This window comes from Cydia fagiglandana, chromosome 4 (assembly GCF_963556715.1).
Source record: "Cydia fagiglandana chromosome 4, ilCydFagi1.1, whole genome shotgun sequence".
Taxonomy (NCBI): domain Eukaryota; kingdom Metazoa; phylum Arthropoda; class Insecta; order Lepidoptera; family Tortricidae; genus Cydia; species Cydia fagiglandana.
In genome coordinates, this window is record NC_085935.1 from 16,213,975 (window position 1) to 16,237,010 (window position 23,036).

The window sequence follows — 23,036 nt, forward strand, 5'->3', positions numbered from 1 at the left end:
TAGTGGCAACCCTAGACAACACTTTCTGTCTAACCATAGTGTATGTCTGGAACAGGGCTATAACCGCGAAAATCGAGGTTCGCAAATTGCGGGAAAGTTTTCTCTGTCACGCTAATTACGCCTTCATTGGAGTAAAAGAGAAAGATCCCCATAATTTGCGAATTTCGGTTTTCGTGGTAGCCGCTCAGTTTGCCCGAATCCATAATCATTGCACCCTCATTGAACTCTTTTATAAACAGACTCCACAAACATTTTATAAATACCTAAACAAAACACAAGTGCAGAACATTAATCTGCACATATAACAGCTATAACCTGGCTGTGCATTTCTATATGATAATGATGTAAAATATAAGGGAGAAGGACCCAGCAAAGGGACACTCTAGGAGTCTAGGCTCATAGAAATAAATAAATATACCTTGTTGACTTAACTAATTAATTCTATTTAAATGCATATAAGATTCTTGTACCCATTTTAATTATTAAAGAATCTATAATATCATGAAATCTACTAACTGCTAAGTACATTCCTGACCAGCATGATATTCAATAACATATTTAAATCCCTTCAAAACACAGCTGTTCGCGCTGAGCAAAAAGACTTGCAAAAAAATTTAAAAAATGCGCAGGTTTATAAACAACGCATCTAATCAAAATCATTATCGAAATAAACCCAAAAATATCGGAAATAGGTGCCCAAATAAATAGTAACAAGGTTTAATTCATTAAACGATAAGAAAACTCAGAACTTCACAAAACATACCTTAAACTAAAAATCCTGATTAAAGTAAACAAATAATTATGTCACTTCAGCAGCACACAACCACTTTAAACTTAAAGTTATAATATGGAAGTCTTTGATAAGGGAAATTAGCATAATTTGAATAATTTCCGCACATTTTACGACATAACTACATTTTTGAATAACAACACCACCGACAAACGCACTAACCGATCCACGCCCGAGATGACACTCTTGCTTGCTTTTCAAGTTTTGACATAATTGACAGTGACACTAGATGTCAAACCTATTATTGCCAGACGTATTTTATTTTATCTACTAAAATTAAAATGATGACATTTGGGCAGAGGTGCTAATGCGAAGCTCCTGACTTCGGCCAAACTCAGCTCCGCTCGACTCAAAATTGCTCCGAGCAATTATTAGGGTTGACACAACTTGACATCCCTTTGCGTACACGACCACAGATAAGTTAATGGCTTGAATTTTGACAACCCTAAATAGCCGAAAGGGATAGTGCCATTTATTAAAAAGGGACAGCATGATTCGACTCTGAACCACTGTCAAACTTTGGTTTTGTTGGAAGTTTCCTTTCAGTACAGTAGTACTATTATTTATTCTGTGATTTGGGCTGTAGAGACAAAGTGTGTCATCATTAATGTAAATTTTCTATGAATTCTACCTCCTATTTCCTAGAGTCATTAATTAATCAACCTTTTTAGGATTCCGCACCCGAAGGGTAAAAACGGGACCCTATTACTTAAGACTCCGCTATTCATCCGTCTGTATGTCTTTCTGTCTGTCTGTCTATCACAGTTGAGGAAGATCAATCCTTCGTACCAACATTTTTGTGGTAGTCTGTTAAAGCTTTTAAACTAGACTCAGCAGTATTGCAGCAGTACGCTTATCTCGATAAAATTGTGCTGCAGTGAGAATACTATAATCAATATTCACAGTAGGAATTTCCATTAGATTTTCTACCAATATACAGATTTTTATATAGTGGCAACATTAGAGGTTCGTAGTGCTGAGCTAAATAATTAGATGTTTTCGGTTTTTATTTTGCAATCCTATTTATATTCAAAAACAAGTGTTAAGTCGAACTTTATGCAAATACTTAATATTATGAAAACTACAAAGATTACTTTATGTCTTGGATACAATTATAGAAAATAAAGACGCCAGCGAGTTTTAGCGATTTTTATACAACACTATCAATTTTATTTTTATTGCGAATTAATGGCGTAGCCAGGTGAGTTTTCTTGTTTATTTCCTATTTTCATAGTGTTCTATGGCATTCAATTGTTTTGTCTAAATGTTTTTCAACGAGCAAAATATTATATCTCCATAAAGTCAAAATTTTTCCAGCTAATCTGTTTTTATTGCACATAAAACCATTCTAACGAGTAATGAACACGTATTGGATTTGTTCCGAATTTATTCGCTAGGATCATTGTCATCACTTTCACTTTTCACGCGTTTTAGTGGTTCTAGTGTGTATACGATGCAACAACCTGCAGTCGCCATGGATGAGTGAGTTCCCTTATACTTCGCATCGCGTTTGCTGGTTTCATTGTGTATAATTATGACAAGGTTACTCATCACTGATCACTCGGCGTTTTACATTAGCAGCGATTTGGTAGCGAAACTTGGCGCTCCTATTTTCTTAGGCATGTAATGATAATGGTTTGTTTGTTTTGCAGCACCATGTCGACTGTAACGAAAATGACCCGCACGGTTAAGAAACTGGAGGTGCCCAGACCATTGAAATCGACGACCAGTTCTGCTCATAACCGCAACTCTGTATTAGATGTCAAAATAAACTCTGGTGAGTATAGTTCTTTAACCCCAATAAGAATCTTATCAGACTGCCATTGGTATGTACCTATCCTTGAAAATTGTTTATTTGAGTTTTAAATTGGCATTAAATCTTTTGTTTTCAGTGGATGATCTAATAGTGTTGACGGAAGCAGTGGCATATGAAATGATGCAGGGCAACTATGACCGTGCACTTCAAAGTAATGTTTCTACTATGTATTCTAACTTAAAGCTTTATGGGGCGCAGCTCGAAGCACTCTACAAAGATTTCCTTGATAGGTAAGAGATATGACCTCTTTTGTTCAATTATATATATGCTATTTTATGGCATGCAAATATCACAATAAGTTAATTTTGTTTTCTTTTTCAGATATTTTGTTGTGTTCCGCAATGGTTCGCAGGACGAACGCTTGGACAAGAAAACAAGGCTACATCTTCTTGAGTTAATTGAGCTGCGCGCTAAGCATTGGCAGACTTCAGACTATATGAGTCAGTATTACAGACACCGTGGCACACATGCAGAGGTATATAACTTTTACATTAATTTAATTTTGTAATTTCTACAACTAGATTTTCTTTGATGTGTTGGTTTCTGGAAGAAGAAATTTAAATTTTTGTCCAGTGGTATCCTGTCATTTGTAGCATTCACTTTAGGTATGGTCATGTTTTCTCATTTGGTTAATTATTTGGTGGTTTGTTTCCTAAAAACAACATAGGCCCTTGAGGTTCCTCATAAATAATATTGAGTGTGTGGGCAAACAAATTATTAATAAACAAAGAGTTCATTATGAACTTGCAACTCCCCAAACTAATGCTACAAAAAATTAACCCACTTATATTTCTGTCCCAAATGATTTCAAGTGGCCTACTTGAAAAGTACAACACTTTGTTTATGAATGCTAACTATGAAACATTTGTTTTGTAAAGTTTGATCCATTTTTATAAGAAAAGTATTGTTTCTCAATTCCAAACATGATTCTCTTAGCTTTCAGTTCAATTTTTGTAGCCAGTGCTTATAGTTGTGTGTTGTGTTGTGTGCAATGTCTAAAATGTTGGTGTATGTGCAGCCACTATTGGTGCCGACGATGGAAGGCGCGGGCGGGTCTGTGTCCCCGACGCTGGCTACGCCGCCCGAGCCGCCCGCGCTCCTGCAGCCGGGGGAGGTCATCAAGCCCTCTGGCAAGTTCCCCAAACCCACCAAGATCCCCGGCAAGAACTACTCTAAGGACGAGGTTGTTATTCGAAATGCTGATTCTGGAAAAGGTATGTCAATTGTTAACAATTATTCAATTTTTATGTTTACTCTTTAATTGTTAGCCGTACTTTTGGGGTCCATGGGCTCAAATCTATATCAGAATAGGGCATAATATTTTTATGCAAAGCTCGACAATATTTGCTCCTTGGACCTGTTTTAGTTTCATAAAATATTTAGTAAGTACCAAGCAAAAAGACAGATTCTCTGCATGGTAATTCTAATTATCTAAGTCAATAAATCAGGGACAACAATGCATGATAATACAATGTGATGCTTATCTCTGTAGTTTTATCTTTCTGTTGTTCAATTGTTTAGCTTACTTTGCATGTTGATAATGATAAAAATTATCTTATTTTAAATCTAAAGGATTCTCCTGAATTGAGAATGGGGTTGGGGCCTACTGTTTCTATGGAACAAGTAGATTTTATTATGGTATTAAGTAAATATTCTTTGAGTATAAGTATATTATTATTAATTTAACTTTGGCATGTGGAATTTTATGTTGTATTAGGTACAATATTCTAATACTAATAGTGGTATACAATTTTCCTTACTGTCTTAAATGGGTAAAAAATTCCGTGTGTATCAGCCACTGACTCAGTTATTTATTTATTATTTACTCATCAAGACTGGACTCTTCAGTCCAAATTGTCGAAAACCAGCTATAGTAGTAGCCGAAGGAACGTAGGGGTCAAATTACACTCAGCGTCACGGAGCTAGAATCGCTAGCACCATATGAGGGTGTGCGATTTCCGTGACGCTGAGTGTATAATAGGCAAAAATCAGATGCAAGACAAGCTGAAGTGATAGGCAGCGAGCGGCGGCCCTGAAGTTGTATTGTGGTGTTACAGTGATGGGTATCAAGGGCAGGCGGGTGCACATGATCGAGGAGCTAAGTGACACGATCATATCGTTTCAGCGAGGTACGAACCACGGAGTGGCGCTTGCATGGTGACCGGGCTCTGCGATCTTCCCGCCTTCTCTGCCTACATCTAATGACATTCTAGCGACTGTGCTATAACCTACTGTCTGTTGCGTTAAAATAACACAAAATTAAGTGCATCTATTGGAGCAAGTGCCTTTACCTTAGTTTAGAGAAGTGTTTTTCAAACTTTTTCGTGATGCGACCCCCTTAGTACTTACTGCCTGGCAAAAAAGAGTAGAAATTAAAAAGTGGCAACACTGTACTGTCGTCTCTTTCAAATCAATTTATATATGAGAATGGGACGACACTACAATGTTGCAACTTTTTAATTTCTAGTCTTTTTTGCCAGGCTGTATGTATTGTTTTAAGACTCACAGTTACAGAGACCCACAGTTAGAATAAAACTGATTTAGAGTAAAGGGTAGCCACATAAATGTTTGGCGTATTTTTCCAAGCTAATTGGACAAAAGGATAGTGGAGGCACTTACTCCACGGAAACGTATTTGATAATTCTTTACTGGTGTTTTTGCATGGGGATTGGGTTAAGTTACTAATAAAATCATATAGCAGTCTATTAACAACAATAATCATAAATAAAAGTCAAGGCACCTCATGATTAAAATGCATTTTCAGTAATCATGTTTCACAGCAACCATACCTAAATGTAAATGAGTTTTTTTACATCCTATCAACTTCATAACACCCATGACATATAATATACTAACGGCTAATTTACATGATCATTCGTTTTGTAACGGAGATGTGGAATGATTTTCAGTGAGCCCTGGTGCTAAGGAGCGACTCGTCCAAATCACTGGACCCAATGAGGAAAATGTGAAGTGAGTTTCCTTTTAAGTGAAACTAAGATTTTTAAAATGTTCATGATATATTTATGATCTCAACAATATCTATTTGGTACTTAACTAGACTTTTATCGACCGGGATATGAACTTTGACACTCACCTGCTATTATCAGTTACCCGTGAACAAGATGCATGTACGAGTAACTGTCGAAATATCGGGAGCTCGAAAACAATACAAAAGTAGGTAATCACGGTTCATATCCCGGTCCATATAAGTCTAGTGAAACTAACTGTGAATCATTCGAAACTGTTAATACCTATTCAACTTAATTCTTTATAAAGCAGAGGGAATATATTTTTCACCACACCAGCTCGGAAAGGGTTACTTTGCACTTCAAAAACTGATAGCAAAGTTGCATTTTATTCACATGTGAGGCAAAGTAATCAAATGCAAATTTTGAGTTGTTTTCTTATGTTTGCTGGTAGAATGGATGATTTTGGATGATAAATATTGAATAACATTAATTTGGATTTGATTTGGTTTGATTTTGTTTGATATTTTACATTTAATATTTGCTTCGGGTTGGTGTGGTAAAAAATTTTGTGTTTCATTCGGGGGCAAATTTTTTTAACCCTCGCAACGCTCAAGATTCCATTTTTCGAACCACTCGCTACGCTCGTGGTGGGTATCAATATTAGCACGAGCGGTTAAACAACAACTTTGCCCCCTTCTAAAACAAATAACTATTTCACATGATTTTGAATTTTGTATTAAAGTGATAGGATTCAATTTCGAATAATTTCCTTCACTCTTATGCCTTATAAAGGGTTAAAATGTTTAAAAAAAGTTGTTTTATTTGTCAAACGTAAGGGTATAAAGTTCAAAAGGTCTCTATCGGATGATGAGCTATCGCACTATTACGTTGATTTTGTGTTGTGTGGTGTGTGTGTGGTGCAATCCAGAGTTAGTCGTAGTCGTAACCATCTGGGAAACGAATATTGACGTGGTATTTTATGACAGCCACGCGAAGCATCTGATTGGTGACACGATCCGGCGCAACGCGTCGCCGGTGCGGCTGGAGGGCGCGCTGGAGGCCGGCGCCGCGAACGACGACAACGGCGACGACGCCGACGACGAGCCGCGCGCCAGGGAGGTAACGGAACTAACATTTATTTATGACACTATAGAATTACGGCTTTGGTCTCATAGATTTATGTTTTAGCAGGCGTGGGTCACTCCGCGATTTCGTCGCTTTGCTACAGGCAGCTAAAAGTACATCCATTCCATACTAATTTTGATGGCTAGCCATAAGCCGCGCGTGGCGCTGTCGCCACCTAGCGGCCATATCGGTCCTGATCGTAACAGACGCGTTTTGTTAGAGAGTCTTCTGTACCTAGTACTGTTATTTATTCTGTGGTTTTAGCTAGCTTGCAACGCAACCGGAAACAAGTCTGAGCTAGCGTTATTTTGAGAGATTCATAGCTAACGTTGTACTTTGTGTTAAATAAAAATAATAGGCTAACTCAACATATTTTCTTTCAGAAATCGCCACACAGTAATCGAGCTTTACTTCATAGTTTTTCAACGAACGACGCAGCGTTAGGAGAATATAAATACACTGTGACTTTTGGTCAACATTCCATCAAAATCACGGGGCAGAATCTGGATCTCGTCAAGGTACTGTTATTTATTCTAGAATCAAATAAATTAGAATCTGCTTTGTAAATATTTCCCCAGTTTTTCTCGTATGGGGTGGGACTCGATTGCCGGGCCGGATTGGGTTCTTTTTATTTCAGAGTGTCGTATAAAAAATTACGTGTCATTAGGTTTTCAAACTTTATTTGTAATATGTATTTACGGCTATTAACTCCTCAACTCCTACTGTTCCAATATTTTGTAACTGAGTCCTTACGCTGGATCAATGCAGCTGCCTATTACTCGCAAATCAAGCTGACGACCGGCGTCTTAGGATTTCTCATTTGCGGTTCCAGCCTGAGATTTGAGATAGATAGATCGGTTTGCGGATAGTTTAAGCCCTATTTAGACGTCGCGAGAACTCGCATGCGAGTTTAATTACATTGCGGTTTTTGATCGGTCGCTCGAATCGGACGTAACCAACAGTCCGCAATGTAACTAAAATCGCATGCGAGTTCGCGCGCCGTGTAAGGGCTGATTTAGACGGCGCGAACTCGCATGCGATCTGTCGGTGATGTCCAGTTCAACCGACCTATCAAAAGCCGCAATGTAATGAAACTCGCATGCGAGTTCTCTCACCGTCTAAATGGGCCCTAAATCAGCCTATAAAGTTAACCGTCGGGTATGGTGTAACGGGGAGCCGTCGTGTGCAGACCGCGAAGCTGGTGCTGGACGAGTACTTCGAGAGCGCGGGCGCGCTGGAGGCGTGGGGCGCGGGCTCGGGCGACTTCTTCACGCTGTCGCAGCGCCCGCAGGCCGCGCTGCTGCTGCGCGCCGACCCCGAGCTCAACGGCGACGCCGACGACGACGTGTTCGCGGCCCCGCCCGGCCCCAACCCCGACCCCAACCCCGCCTCCGCCCAGGACGAGCCAGGTACGTACATAGCCGGGGGCGGATACCTACCTTCGGTATCGTCTTGGGTCGTCCCGTTCGTTTTTCGTCAAGTTCTTAAATTAGTCCTATTCTGCTTTCGTCACTCATTCTACATTCGTCACAATCGTCGGTGGCTTTTGAATGTAGAACGAGTGACGAAAGCAGAATAGAATTAATTTAAGAACTAACTTCACAAGTAAAGTCTCTCTCCAATCTTTCCCATCCTTACATGCTACATGTCTATTTGGCCGCTCCGGAATACTTTTAACTTTTTAACCGCCGTAAACTGATATATAAGACATACAAAATCGGGCTCATTTCGTCGCGGTCTGATAAATGAGACAAAACTTCGTTTGACTTCCTACCGCCGGCGACACGAACACACTCGATGAAGAATTCTATGGCGGTTAAAAATTTAATCATTGGATCAGATTGAGGGCCTATATTTAACATTGAAAATCGAAATTTCGTTCGACTCTCATCACTCTTTAAGGCGGAATTCCATCAGTGTGCGGCACAAGCATATTCAGTACAAAAATGCTCGTGCTGCACACTGGTAGAATCCCGCCTTTTCATAGAGAGACCCTTTGATTGTTCACAAACCTAATTGCGACAAGATAAGATCTACCCAAGTTCAATTAAATGTTTATTTTAATTACTTTGCAATTACAAGCCCGATTTTTAGGCCGCATTCGCGTTGTAAGGTACTCAGTCTAACGTTAGCGAAAAAATAGATAATATACGCGTAAATAATTCTTTTAACAATATATACCAAGGGCGAAACCTCAATTGTTAATACATGGACATATTCCATATTCATTGTCTCAAACTATAAAACTTAACAAAATTATTTTTCAGCTAAACCCAAGTGATTATAATGGACATATATGAATATCCCAGTTGACCCCATTAAACGCTATTTCCCCTGGGTGATTTTAGTAGATGGGAATTAAGGATCTCATAAAAAATACTTGTTCAATATTTTCACCAGGAGGATCTTAAGTGGATATCGTGAAAATATTATATATATTGGAATGATTATGTCACATAAAAACCATATTTTGGCATGAACGCCGCTATCCTAAATAAATTAGTCTGCAGTAATCTAGCTTTGTAATCTAGTTCTTTTTGCAGAGTTAGTAGTCGACAATACTATTCATAACTTTAATAGCATGTAAAGGCGTTTCAAGATTCGAATCTAACGTAGCATGACTTGAGTGTGATATTTTATTTCATAAGAGTATACAATATTGTATCGACTGACTGAAGCATGTAGTTTTTTATTTAGGTTCGGAAGTTGGCCATGACTACGTCTATCCACTATACAGGGTGACTTAGGAGACGTAATCACTAATCAGTAATAAACTACATTTTAGTTGAGTAACTATTGTCACCCTATTTTAGTATTTTGACACAAACTCGAGGGTGAGTAATAGTATAAAATTAATTTTATATTTCCTTTTATAAACAGCCTTTAAAATTCTTCATCTAGGCGTCTTGATAATCCAGGCCACGTCTCCTGAATCATCCTGTTTTCGACTCATTTAAATAGTCACGGTAACAGTTTGTGTGTCATTCATATAATGGTGTTCAGACCATACATAAATATGTATTTATCTGGCATTCACATGATATATTAATATTGTATATTTTTTTCAAATCGACATTCTATCACATCAATCCACGGTCGCGGTAGCGGGTCTTCCAAATTTATCGCATTTCCAAAGTAGTACGGATTCTTTGCCTAATTACATGTGGTCCTATCCGACAGAGCACGAAACTTCATAGATATAAAAAATAGAAGTGGAAACAAATTATCAAGTGGCTAAGAAATATTAAGAAGAGCTTGGTAAGTTTCCAAGATACGGACTGTGACTATAAAAGTCCATTAAATGTTGGTCCATGTTCAATGTCTTCATTCGCATTATTGCTTGGCCGTTGCCTATTTTCGTTTCTCGCTGTGGCGTACATTAACGCGACACACAGTTTGAAAACGGGGCAAACCTCCATTCAAAAAGGAACTGATGCAAACCTTTTACAAGGAATTGCTAAGTGGCAGCCTCTTTGTAGTTTTATTAACCATCCACCAGTCTCTGTGTAGTTTTATTAACCACGACTCGAGAAATATAACTTGACGACTGTCTTCTATTAGTTTAAATAGTGTGTACAAAAGCTTCACTTGCCTGTCAGTTTCATGCTTTCTGCCAAATAGAGATTTTTTAAACGTGATAATTGAGGCAAGAAGCCGTGCTATCGAGGAACATTTTTAGCAAATCATCCATGGTCGCTCAAACCTGCCGTCACTCCGGCAGGTCTCAAATTACATATCAGTAACGATCATCCCGCTAAACACAGAATCGACGACTCTACCCTTCATCGCTTGCTTCGTAGTTTTTATTTTCCTACGAAATATGTATTGCTATATGCTATTTGAACCACCTCTTTATTCATTATTTTTGCATATTTGTTTTTCTGTGTAAATCCCGAGATAAGCCTAAAATCTCATACCAAAAGGAAATATCTGGGAGACCGACTAGAATATATTTTCTATGTACCTAATCAAAGGGAAGGATCTTGTTGTATAGTACCTTGTTGGGAGAGGATTTGATATCATTGAAGTAGCCTAATATAAATATGATTTAAGATGCGTGATAAGATAAAATTATCCCCGGGTATGATGGTCGAGTTTTGTCGTTCCGCGATAAACGTCACAAATGCGGTCATCATAGACCCGTCGACCAATTTCGAATGCATGTTGCTCTGGTGTGTCAAAATAAAAGCTGCGCGTAAGATGTGGTAGAGTAGTCGTTTCGTTGTCGGCCGTGTGATGTGTTGGTGTGCGCGAGTGTGACGGCTGTGTGTCGCAGCGGCCGACGACGCGGTGCCGCGCCGCCCGCGCTTCTCGCGCGCCGCCTCCACCGACAAGAACCAAGGTCAGTACCGATATCGTTGGGCGTCACGTGTCCCAATATGAGTTACACTGAGAGTGCTATTTAAGTGTCAGCTTTTTTAGGATACCACATGGTATATTCCCGAGAATGATTAAACTCTTGGGCGTCTGTACCTGTAGATATATGTATGAAAACGGCTGTTTAGCCCCCCAGGAAAAATAAAGTAAACGTTCACCTACCGCGGTGCAATCACCTGGAACGAACCAAAGTTTGGTTTTTGAATTTTTTACACGAAATTGAAATATTATGATTCCTTTCAATTAAGCATTCATCATCATCAACATCTTAAATACGTCCCACTGCTCGTGAAGGTATCTTGCTATTGCTTACCCAATGCAGATTGAGAACTTCAAACATTAAAATTATTCGTTTGACGACCGGTCTGGCTTAGTGGGTAGTGACCCTGCCTGCGAAGCCGATGGTCCTGGGTTCGAATCCCAGTAAGGGCATTTATTTGTATGATGATACAGATATTTGTTCCTGAGTCATGGGTGTTTTCTATGTATTTAAGTATTTGTATATTATATATGTCGTTGTCTGAGTACCCACAACACAAGCCTTCTTGAGCTTACTGTAGGACTTAGTCAATCTGTATAAGAATGTCCTATAATATTTATTTATTTATTTATTTATTCGTCCAAACATTCTCGGTGTGACTCGTATTTGTGCTCACCTTCCGAGCACACCTTTCCGTCGTAATCGTTCAGAACACGGCATTCCATTCCGAGCCCCACTTAGCGGAGATTGCGCACCACGCCCGCTATTTCTGCAATCGGATGCAGAAAAAGTGATAATGATTAGGTAAAGTTATGCAAATCGTTTAATCGATAATTAGTATCCGCTGTGCGGTTCTCGCGTGTTTTGCGCTTATTCCGGTTATCCGCATATGGGTATATAAGTACACTATTTTACGTGAAAGCAATTAATATTTATTCTGTACACATCGCCATTAACGGCTATTTCTAATTGCGATCTCTGTTAATGTGGCGGCAGATGTTATCTGTTACATGTGTTGTTATAAGTCTATTTATTACTGTAAAAGATAATCTAACTACAGGAGAGGTTACCGTTCTCCGGTTTAATAACACTATTATGAAAAATTGTTCGTCTATAACATGTTGAATGTATTTTCATGTCGCGCATTTCTCCATTTCATCCATGTTGACCAGGCGGCCTAGCCAAGGTGGCAATCGCTATCGCTTCGCCATCGAATCGCTTTGTGTCTCTCTATCACTCTTCCATATTAGTGCGACAGTGACAGTTGCGTTTCGATCGCTACGAAGCGTAAGCGATTGGCACGTTGTCTACGGGGCCAGTACCTTCATGTCATGTAAAACCTAGTATGCAGAAGTCAGTCAATAACTTACGTATTTATTTGTGTTTCCTGGCTGATAATGGATGGCTGGCTATTTCAGACTTAATCCTTTTGTTTTCGAACTGCTGCTTCAGTTGCGCCACAGTATTTTAACATGAATTTCCTACTACCTTGTTATTTTTAATGGAATGCCCACCTATACTAAACAACATGCGAATGAATTTAACCCTTTACCAGGCCAAGGGAAATATTCCACCCACATCTTATATCGGTTACCGTAGTCAGGTTTTAACTCCAAACCACCTACAAAATATTTTGTCAATCCCTGAAAATATTATTTTATGATCTTCATTCACAACACGCTTCTAAATTGCGTAATATATCTTTGGCAGCCATTTCAATTCACTTGAACGCTAATTTCAGCAAACTACGGAGAAATTCGAACACTTTCCATAATTTCTATGAAACAGAAGTACATAGATCGAACAATTTTTTGATATTTTGTAGATTTTGAGTGTTGAAAGCAAATGTAATCGTAAACATTGCTAAATATTCATGCATTATTGTGTATGACCAGAATTAGGATGTGGGTTGACATTATCCCATGGCCTTATTAGAGTTTAACTGTGTGGGAGCTATTTTTCCCATGGCCCGGTAAATTGTCTTGTCATGTCATAAAAACTCACGTAAGTAATAAAACAGTTTTTGTGTTCAACCTAGAGCGAATTCATGTACCTAGCTATAAAATCTCCTTTTAAAGGCTTTCCCTGAAGAATTTCTTCTTGTAGATAGTATCATAAAATTGAATAATTGTGTTGCTTTTAACCAAAAAGTAATGAGGTAAGTATTTATCCCATTGCCTGTCTAGGTGTGAGACTGTGTTACATATATACAGGCTGATCAATCCAAATGGGTCAAGATTGAAAAAACGTTTGAATGCCCTTATTATTAAATCGAAGCTATGGTTCCTAAGAACAGATTTCGCTATCTCACAAAGTTTCTGACATCTCCATACTGACCCATTTGGATTGATCGCCTTGTAATATAAACGATGTTTGCAGTTAGACAAATACAAAAACACCATTCTTTTCATGAACATTATTTTATTGCTTGTTGCTGAGGTTATTACAAAAAAAAAACGCTTACAGTTTTACTACGGAAAAAATAATATTGATACCATAACTTCGGGCCCGCCATTACAAACAAACTTAAACCTTTTTTTCTAATCAAATAATTGTTCTCCACAATATGGACAGTACAATTCTTGTAGCTGTCTGACCCGAATGAGCCCACTGAAAATTCTGCGGAAACCACCACAGCTTTTGCAGCACAGTCCGCCCAGCATTTTCCCATCGACTTCTAGTTATTTTATTATACTTACAAAAAATAAATACGTACCGAGAATGCCCTTAAACGAATTAGGTACCTACTCGTATTTTTGATACAGCCTGTATACTTAAAAATAAATAACAAAAACCAAAGAGCCCCAAAATCTAATCGGGTCATGGGAAGAATAGTTCCCACACAGGCAAATTCTAGCCAGGCAATGGGATAGAGTCATCCCACATCCTAATTCTGGTCATATCACAAGGACGCAGGAGTATTTAGCAAAATATATGATTATAGGTATTACCTTACAATCATTAAAATCATGAAAATAACAAAAAATGGTTCTATATATCTGCTTGTGTTTTTCTTAAATTCAGTAAAGTGTTCGAATTTGTAAACAAACCACTAACATCACTGGTCAAGTGGATTTAAATGGCTGCTAAAGATATATTATTGGATTTTGAAGCGTGCCATGAATGAAGATCATAAAATAATGTTTTCAGTGATTGATATAATGGTTCGTAGGAGATTTGGAGTTAAACCTTGACTATTATAACCGATATAAGATGTGGGTGGAATATATCCCTTGGCCTGATCAAGAATATAATAAGACAAAATCTAGTATGACAGTTCATTACTTAGACAGGCGATGGGATAACCGTAACCCACATTTTTATTTCTGGTTTAGAGGAAGATCTCCGACTTTCATAAATACATTTTTTACAAGGCGTTCAATACGGTTGCAACAGCATATAAAGTACGTATTAAGACACGCTGGTTCTTCGGGGCCTGGTAAAGGGTTAAATAACCTACCATCAATAAATGCATTTTAAGAGCTTACCTACTTACGTTGCACTCGTTTTCAGCGTTTCGTTTGACCAAAGCACGGACCGCAAAATCCGTTTTAGCGATTGAGACGCTTTCTTGTAGTAAAGTTTCAAAAGAATAAGTGAATTAAGCACTAGTGTTTACATATTTTCATTTATCTGCCTTAATAGAAGTTTATGGAATTTGAATAAATCAATGGTGCATTTACGTAGTGAAGTAGATACATATGTCCAAATTCCATGAGCGCTAGTCTTTTATCGTCTATGTTACGGTGAAGTTTTATGCCGCCCGGGCTTGATATCGATCGACCGTCGACGTGTATAATAGTCGGTGTCGTTCTAAGCGGTGATTTGGTGCGCAGGGCCGGGCGCGCGGCAGACGTACTCGTACGAGACGCTGGTGCAGTACGCGGACTCGCCGCTGAGCAAGCTGCCGCCGGCCGGGCTGGCCGCCTTCCCGCCGGAGCTGGCGCGCAAGGTAACGCACTGCGCGCGCCGCGCCGCGCCGCCCCCCCCGCCGCCCGCGCGCCGCGTGGTGGCGCCGCTGCGCGTGTGGGCGCCGCTGCGCCACCCCAACTACCTCGCCGCGCTGCTCTGCCGCAACTTCTATTGAGCGCGCGCGCCATCCGGACCCGAACGGTTTCCCCGAGGCTGCGATGTCTAGTTATTTTATTACCGGGAGGATTCAAAAGTTTTCTATCGGGACGATAGTTTAGTTTTGTTTTGGAGCCGTTTCGACGGCGATGTTAGTTTATTAGCGAGCGCGGCGAGGGGGCGATCGGTCCTTCCGCGTCCCACTCGTCCGTAGAGTCTCTGAGAGCCGGCCTTTGCCCGCAGCCGGAGGGAGCGGGCGCGGGCGCCGGGCGCGGCGACGCCGACTACTAGCGGCCGCGGAACCTCTCTCCTCTCCCGTCCGCTCGATCCCATCCCGACCTCTCGTCCAGGCCGCCCGACGAACCCAAACCTTCTTTATAAAAATGTTTTTTTATAAGTCAGTTTGAGATCCCACCCCGGTCGTGTGCCGCCGGCGTCGGATCGGTCCGAATGTAAAGTCGCTTGCATGTTTTCGGCTGGTTTGTTGTATTGTAGTAGTTCCGTCGTGAGTTTTCTAGTTCCGTGATCGGCAACTGAGATTAACTATGACACCGGGTGAAGTTGGAAATGCACTGAAAACATTCAAACGCTTTAAATTACTTACTCCTAGCGTTAATATATTGTACACTGCGTAACACTAATTCATTTGTACTAATTAAATTACACATTGAGCTTGTATGTTTGCACCTCCACATACTAACCTTTGTACAAATTGGCTTTTGGGCTTCTTAAATTCTTTTATATGTATATTCTGAACATATCTATTGCTTTAAAAAAATCTATCTTAATGTTGTGATTAACTAACTAGTCGTTCCCTCCAGTATTTTAGCAGTCATGCTAAGTATAAATGTTAATGATTACCTCAAGGGTCCTGTGATTTAAATAGAGTAGTTAAGAATAGCTTAGAGACATAAGACTGACTCTAGCGTAGTCTGACGTACTAGCTACAAGCTGATCTCGGTGGGTGCTGCGGCAGTTGTCGCTTGGTGCCCACCACTGTGTACGCAAGTATTATTAGTTCATAACTGTCAAAATCAAAGATAGTGAATACAAAAATAAAACAGCCGTTTCAACAGCTTCGCGAGAGCCATAGCCAGTCTGTTATAGATCTAGACGAATCTAATGAGACTGAAAATAGGAAGCGGAAATCATCTTCAGTTGATTCGAGGGTAACAGTCAAGGCGAAGATAAAAAAAATGGATCACAACTCTGTTATTGTGATACAAGACAATGATCATTTGTCTAATACGACTCCACAGAAAAAAAGTCCACTTCATTGCTTGTAGATTTACACAAATTTTATAGATTTAAATGTGTATGCAATAAATAATTTTAACCGTGAAGTATCTAATTTAACATCAGATATAAAGAGTGGGATCCTGTGAACAAACTGTTATACATAAATAACATCAGTAGACCTCACAGGAGGGGTGCAGGGAACAAGTAAACAGGAAAATACTATTATATGACAAACAATACATAATGACTTAAAACTTTATGTCAAACGAAACCCTATTTAATGAACAGCAAATATACAAGAATCCACGACCAATTTAGCAACGACATAACACCTTTACTCCATTGCAATAAGAGCTAAAAACGCATAAATATTATGTGAAGTAAATACAGTACCGTGCAGCGATAATCATAAATTAGTTGTTTAAATAATTATCGATGGCATAGATACAGCCGATTGGCGTAATTGGGGGCCTTGGCACCGATGCCGGTTTTCACGCTAAAGGAAATCACTTTTCCTATCCTCTACCCGCCCAGAGACCTATAAAAAGGTCTGCCGTTCCATTCTATTTTCAATTATATTTCTGACAAATCAAAATTGCAATTGTATTGGTGAGTTTTGATGTGTGTCCACACGGGAGCTAATAGTGGCTGCAATCCATCCGATGGATCACTATCTTTGATTTTGGTAGTTATGAGTTATTACTTTTAGGAAACTTAAATTACCTGTTGATTGAAGATCTGATTAGAAATGTCAAAGACTGAATAAGAATTATTAATACTATTTTTATAGGTTTATTAGAATTAAATTCACATAGAATTTACTGGTTAAGTGTTTTGACTTGTTAAATTTTATATGCATAAGTTTACATAAATCCTTGTTGACAATGATGCTATGAAGTGTTTACTAGATACGAATTCACTAATTCAATGTTTGTGTCGTTTTCACGCTACTCGGACAGAATGGGTATTCGAGAGGGGTTCGTTACAGGTAAAAAAAAGATTAGGATTTTTCGAATTAAAGACGATCTCAGTGAGGTTCCAAATTACGCTGTTAACATTCTATTTAATGTTAATTTATTTAATTGGTATTATTTTTTCTTTAATGTTAACAAAATTATTAGTGTTATTTCACTTTTGTTTTCAATTCGATTTCATAATAAAACATGAAACAAAACGGTCTTTCCTTGCTCGTAGCTGTATTAACTCCCTTCAAAAATCTTCGCTTTTCCACTATAAGAGCCGATACAGACGGACTGCAACACGACTGCAATTTGTATGGGAACGGCACGCCAACTGCACCTGCATGCAAGTCGGAGTCCGTCTGTAGGTACCGGCCCTACTTGGACTATGATAGAATTATAATTACATATCCTCTAGCCGCCCAGAGACCTATTAAAAGGTCTCCTGTTCCATTCTAATTTGAACTTTGTGTTGACAAATTAATAATTCTTCATGCATTCGATTTGATTGTTAAAAAAAACAGTTTTCTATCATAGTTATATGTCACTGTGTCTAACTTTGTTACACCGTTTGCTACTAATGAATCTAACGATGCAACATGCGTTACTAACACATTCACAGGTTTTCACTGACACATCACTGGCAAACCTTATCACGCAAAGATGTTGACAAACGAGAATTACTGGCAAACATGGTTAGCTAGGACTAAGATGATTTTCATTTTCACTGGGTGAATGTTTTGAACAGTCCTCGTTCGTCAGCATTTTTTTTTCTGTACTATGGAAAAGGTGGTGTCAACAACCACATTGGATGAAACAATAATCGCACTAATCGGAGCATGTGGAGATTGTGGAGAAAGCAGATACAAAATAAATCAGCAGTGTGCCTCCTAAATAGACAGCATTTATAGCATCTGTTGTCTTTGAATATATTAACCTTTTGGACCCCAATGACCGATATATCTGCACCGCAGGTTCAACGCCAAAGACTGATTAATCGGTCACAGACCACAGAGCAACATAGACCTACGTGCGTATGCATAAAGTTCAATTTCAGTTTTGACACGGTGACGTGGCGTCAGAGTGACAGCTTTTGTGTTTGACACGGCGTCGAAAAGGTTAAAAGTACATGGCATATCCCATAAGGCGGTGACCATGTTAGAGTCAGTCCATGAAAAGTCTGCAGCGGATTTGATAGCCCACGCAGTGCACGTGTTATTTTAAACGTCAAACGTCTGTGAAATTATGACGTATAAATGGCACTTGCACCTTGTGGGCTATCAAATCCGCTCCAGGCTTTTCTTGGTCCGACTCTAGTGACATTAAAGGCGGGATTTGACCAGTGTGCGGCACAAGCATACTCAGTATAAAAATGTTTGTACAACACACTGATGGAATCCCGCCTTGAGTATATGTTGTGGGTTGTTGTAATAGAACCTTTGGCGAAGCTTAGAGGTCAATTAACCTTTTCGACGCCGTGTCAAACACAAAAGCTGTCACTCGGACGCCACGTCACCGAAGTGTCAAAACTGAAATTGAACTTTATGCATATGCACGTAGGTATATGTTGCTCTGTGGTCTGTGACCGATTTGGTGTTGGACCTGCGGTGCGGATATATCAGTCATTGGCGTCGTCGCGTGTTCAAAGGTTAAACTTGGTACATTGTGACATCTAAATGATGATACTTGTCGGTACATGTATTGGAGCGAGCGAGACGCACGGGCGACTGACATCATTTTGATGTTACAATGCAAGTTTTGAATTGGCCTCTTAGTTATACAATTCCGTACACGGCGGGAAGAAGTTGATAACTCGAGATATACTGCCGAAGAAATTTGAACTTAAAATAAAATTACATAAGTTTCAAATTTCTTCCATTTTGTCCCGCCAGATATCAACTTCTTCCCGCCGTGTACGGAATTATTATATTGGTGTGAGTAGGTACCAACTTGGAAGCACGGTTTAAGGTTATCGCACACATTAACCCGGTACCTATCGTCTGTCATATTATTGTACAGCCATTACAGGCATCGTAAGCAGGGCGTCATCCCGATGTAGCGTAGGCATATAAGCTACATCTGTGGCCTATCCCACAAAACTTACAATTACAATTTTACAAGTGTCAAGTTACAAGTTTGTAATAATACAAATGTGCATACCACAAGTAACAAATTTGTAGTGGAAAATTCTTACAAATATGTAAATTGTATCACAAGTCTACAATTTGTTGTATCACAAAACTTTACATACGCTACATATCTTTTCCGGAAAATGTACTAATTTGTAGCTGACAATTGTTTTGTGCTACATTAAATTGTAGTAATAATTATACATATATGTAGAATTGTACCTACAATTTAACAATTCTCTAAACGTGTGTCGCACCCTCTTGCTACAATTGCTACTATACGAATACTAGTAATTGCAGTAGTATCTTTATCATTTTTAGCGATTCCAACCCTTTGTATATATGTCGCAGTAAGATAGATAAAGCCGTTATATAGTTATAACCCTAGGGATATAATTATATGACGTAACATAGTTATACGAAAGCGATTCATTACTATCTTATTAGGTATATAACTATAATACGGCTTTAGTTTAGTGATATAGTTATATTAATGGATTAAGTTTAGTGAAATAATTGTAGGTAGGAGTGCAGCGGTGCGGCGGTGGTATAGTTATATCCCTAGTGATATAGTTATATGCCGTATAATACGTATTATAATCATATTCCTAGTAAGATAGTAATATCTTATTAGGAATAGTTATGATTATAATACGGTATTTGACTAAACTAATGTGGTTAAATGGTTATAAATCTGCCAGGGAATCAAAGAAAACAGTAAGTTTATTCGTTTTACAAAATCAACTTTGTTGGTTGCAATTAGTTGTATTATATACTGTGTGTTTTGTGTATGTATTATAATACTGAACATATTCCAGTAATATAACTATATTACTAAACCAGAAACGTATTATAGTTATCTTACTAGGAATATGATTATAATACGGCATATAACTATATCCCTAGGGATATAACTAAACCTCCGCCGCACTGCCGCACTCCTTATACCTACAATTACTATCTTACTAGGAATATGATTATAATACTTACTATACGGCATATAACTATATCCCTAGGGATATAACTATACCTCCGCCGCACCGCTGCACTCCTATACTTACAATTATTTCACTAAACTTAATCCGGTAATATAACTATATCACTAAACTAAAGCCGTATTATAGTTATATACCTAGTAAGATAGTAATGAATCGCTTTCGTATAACTATGTTACGTCATATAATTATATCCCTAGGGTTATAACTATATAACGGCTATATCTATCTTACTGCGACATATATACCTACCACGAAATATTTAGTTCAAGTAGCAGTGATAGTGATCCTAGGTGTCATGAATTTCATATATACCTACATACATATATAATCCCAATTTTACTTAGCTTTAATTTAATTTACGACATACTCATATATACTGGACAAAAAAATGCATATACTCAAATTGAGCTTATCTCCGTACGCCTTTTCCAATTTTGCCACATAGTGTCCCTTAAGTATTTCCAATCTTTCTCCATTATTCCTAAATCATTTAAATTTTGCGCTTTTTCCTTCCATTTGTTTTACATAGTGTGCGTCAATTTATCACTAAATTTACTGAAGTTTTTGTTTTCATTTATGAGGTTTATAATATAATGGTCAGTTTAGCTTGCAAATCCATTGTAATGTCAGTTAGTATGTAAATGCTCGTAGATAGATCAAGATCACTATATAAATATAATTGATATAATTCTTGCGTATTGCGTATAAAGTGAAACTACCTTCAACATTAAAGAAGCAAAATAAATTATTACATATTTGTAGTTGTAACATTACAATTTTTCGCTCGTATATTTACAAATCAATAATTCTACAATTATGTAGCTGTCGTGACATACCTTTATTCTTTGTGATACGCTTTAGCACAAATTACATATTTGTATACTGCAGACTTGTAATGAATACATATTTGTAATTATTGTGGTACATTTTTTTGTTTACAATTTAACAATTTTGTCGAATTGTACACTTGTAAAGTTTTGTGGGATAGGGCACTGGTTGACGCCGTATACAACATATAGGTAGGCGTGGCGATGTCGGCTTGGTGCTCAATAAGGTTTGCAATGCATGTGTGTTAAGTGCATTGGAGTTTGGAATAACATATGAAGAGTGAACTGGCACGGGTGCTGGTTGATAGCTCATTAACCTTAGACCGCGTGTGATCAACAGAGCTGCCTGGAGTTCGACAGCGTCAGCTACCTGAAGAGGGTGCACGCCGCGGCCGGAACCACCGTGGCCGCCGTGGACGCGCCCGACTCTCCTGAGCCCGAGTAACCAGATCTACACCGGTGCCTAGCAGCTCGCCCATACCTCACGATATATCGCCATTTTATTGTTCACAATATTCTATCTTCACATTTTTGACTAACCCATACATAATTATATACTCAACCAATGTGGTCGGGATTCGCAGGTGGCATTCTTGAATCCTACTGATACCAAACCAATAGGTACTCGAGTCATATTTTTAGCTTATTTGCGGCCCAAGACCCCATAGTCGATTCCTTAAGGCTACGCATCACAGTCAGGCGGCTTGCTTAGAGCCTAGCGAGTTCTATAATTTTCGCAACCCGCCGCACAGCGCGCTTGTCGCCTAATTAGGCGACAAGCGCGCTTATCGAAGTAAACAAAGTTTGTTTTTTGTCGGCTATGTCCGCTCAGCGTCTCTTAGGCTCTAGATGCTAAGGCTGCGGTCGTACTGCAGACGCCGCACGCAGCCGACAACGTCACGTCGCACGCAGCGTCTGAATGGTGGTGGCGGGGGGACGCCGCACGCAGCGAGCGAAAACGACCACTCCCGAGCATTCTCGAACACACCATTCAGACGCTGCGTGCGACGTGACGTTGTCGGCTGCGTGCGGCGTCTGCAGTACGACCGCAGCCTAAGCAAGCCGCCTGTCTGTGCAGACATACTTAGCCTATGGTAAAAGGTTGAGAATGTCCACACTAATCCGTAAAGCCAGATTTAAATGATATTTATAGAAAAAAAAATACACAAGTTTTTATTGTAGTAAAATCAATCGGCAGATGACTTAACCTTTTGACGTCGTCTAAATAATTTCCAAACTTGAAGATTCCTATAATACGGCAGCAACAAAAGCTAGTTATTTAAATTTAGAATACTCATTCAGTACAGTTGCCATCAGATATATCGGAGCGGCTAAGGTGTTCAAAAATATCTGAACAGAACAATACCTCTATTATCAAAACGTTAAAGTGCATGTTCAGATATGTTTGAACATCTTGGCCGCTCTGATGTATCTGATAGCGATTGTGTATAATAAACTTGCAATGGGCAGCTGTGGGACACGGCACAAATGAGCAGAGACATTAGGTATAGGATGATTGAGAGAATTGCATCAAGTGTAAACATGTTAACCCATTTAGAACTACTGACTGCCACTTCCACTAGATGCGCCAGCACTAAAGTCTTCCTTTTTATGCACTTTAGGTGTACACATTATTACTAAAAGTATTGACACGCCAAATTAGAGGGTATTTATTTTTCCTTAACTATTAGTATTTACCTCATATCATTAAACTTGTTTTAAGAATGCTTTGAACTAAGTTTTGGACACTCAGGCCAGA

The 23,036-nt window shown here is 38.9% G+C and overlaps 2 protein-coding genes across 3 annotated transcripts in view; one reads left to right on the top strand and one right to left on the bottom strand.

Moving 5' to 3' along the window:
* LOC134663909 (piezo-type mechanosensitive ion channel component) overlaps nucleotides 1–984 on the bottom strand; it is an 80,980-nt gene extending 79,996 nt beyond the window's left edge. Inside the window, exon 1 of one of the 2 annotated variants that reach the window (XM_063520451.1) lies at nucleotides 764–984. The gene's annotated coding sequence lies outside the window, so the exon portion shown is untranslated. The remainder of the gene's footprint in view (nucleotides 1–763) is intronic. The other variant, XM_063520452.1, reaches the window with a different exon arrangement.
* Nucleotides 985–2,024: 1,040 nt separating this feature from the next.
* On the top strand, nucleotides 2,025–22,112 carry LOC134663911 (eukaryotic translation initiation factor 4E-binding protein Mextli). The gene is made up of 13 exons (XM_063520454.1): nucleotides 2,025–2,272; nucleotides 2,443–2,567; nucleotides 2,683–2,836; nucleotides 2,928–3,081; nucleotides 3,625–3,820; nucleotides 4,664–4,735; nucleotides 5,516–5,576; nucleotides 6,562–6,694; nucleotides 7,084–7,218; nucleotides 7,890–8,109; nucleotides 10,977–11,042; nucleotides 14,876–15,009; nucleotides 21,618–22,112. Exons 1-13 carry the CDS (start codon nucleotides 2,244–2,246, stop codon nucleotides 21,720–21,722), a joined length of 1,584 nt encoding a protein of 527 aa, XP_063376524.1. The 5' UTR covers nucleotides 2,025–2,243; the 3' UTR covers nucleotides 21,723–22,112.
* Nucleotides 22,113–23,036: the final 924 nt, after the last annotated feature.

What these genes read in the sequence shown, in the direction of transcription:
- LOC134663911 (XM_063520454.1), top strand. Translation starts at nt 2,244, where the DNA reads ATGCAACAACCTGCAGTCGCCATGGATGA. An exon ending in ACCGTGGCACACATGCAGAG is followed by an intron (nt 3,082 to 3,624) that starts GTATATAACTTT and finishes GTGTATGTGCAG; the next exon opens with CCACTATTGGTGCCGACGAT. An exon ending in CCCAATGAGGAAAATGTGAA is followed by an intron (nt 5,577 to 6,561) that starts GTGAGTTTCCTT and finishes ATTTTATGACAG; the next exon opens with CCACGCGAAGCATCTGATTG.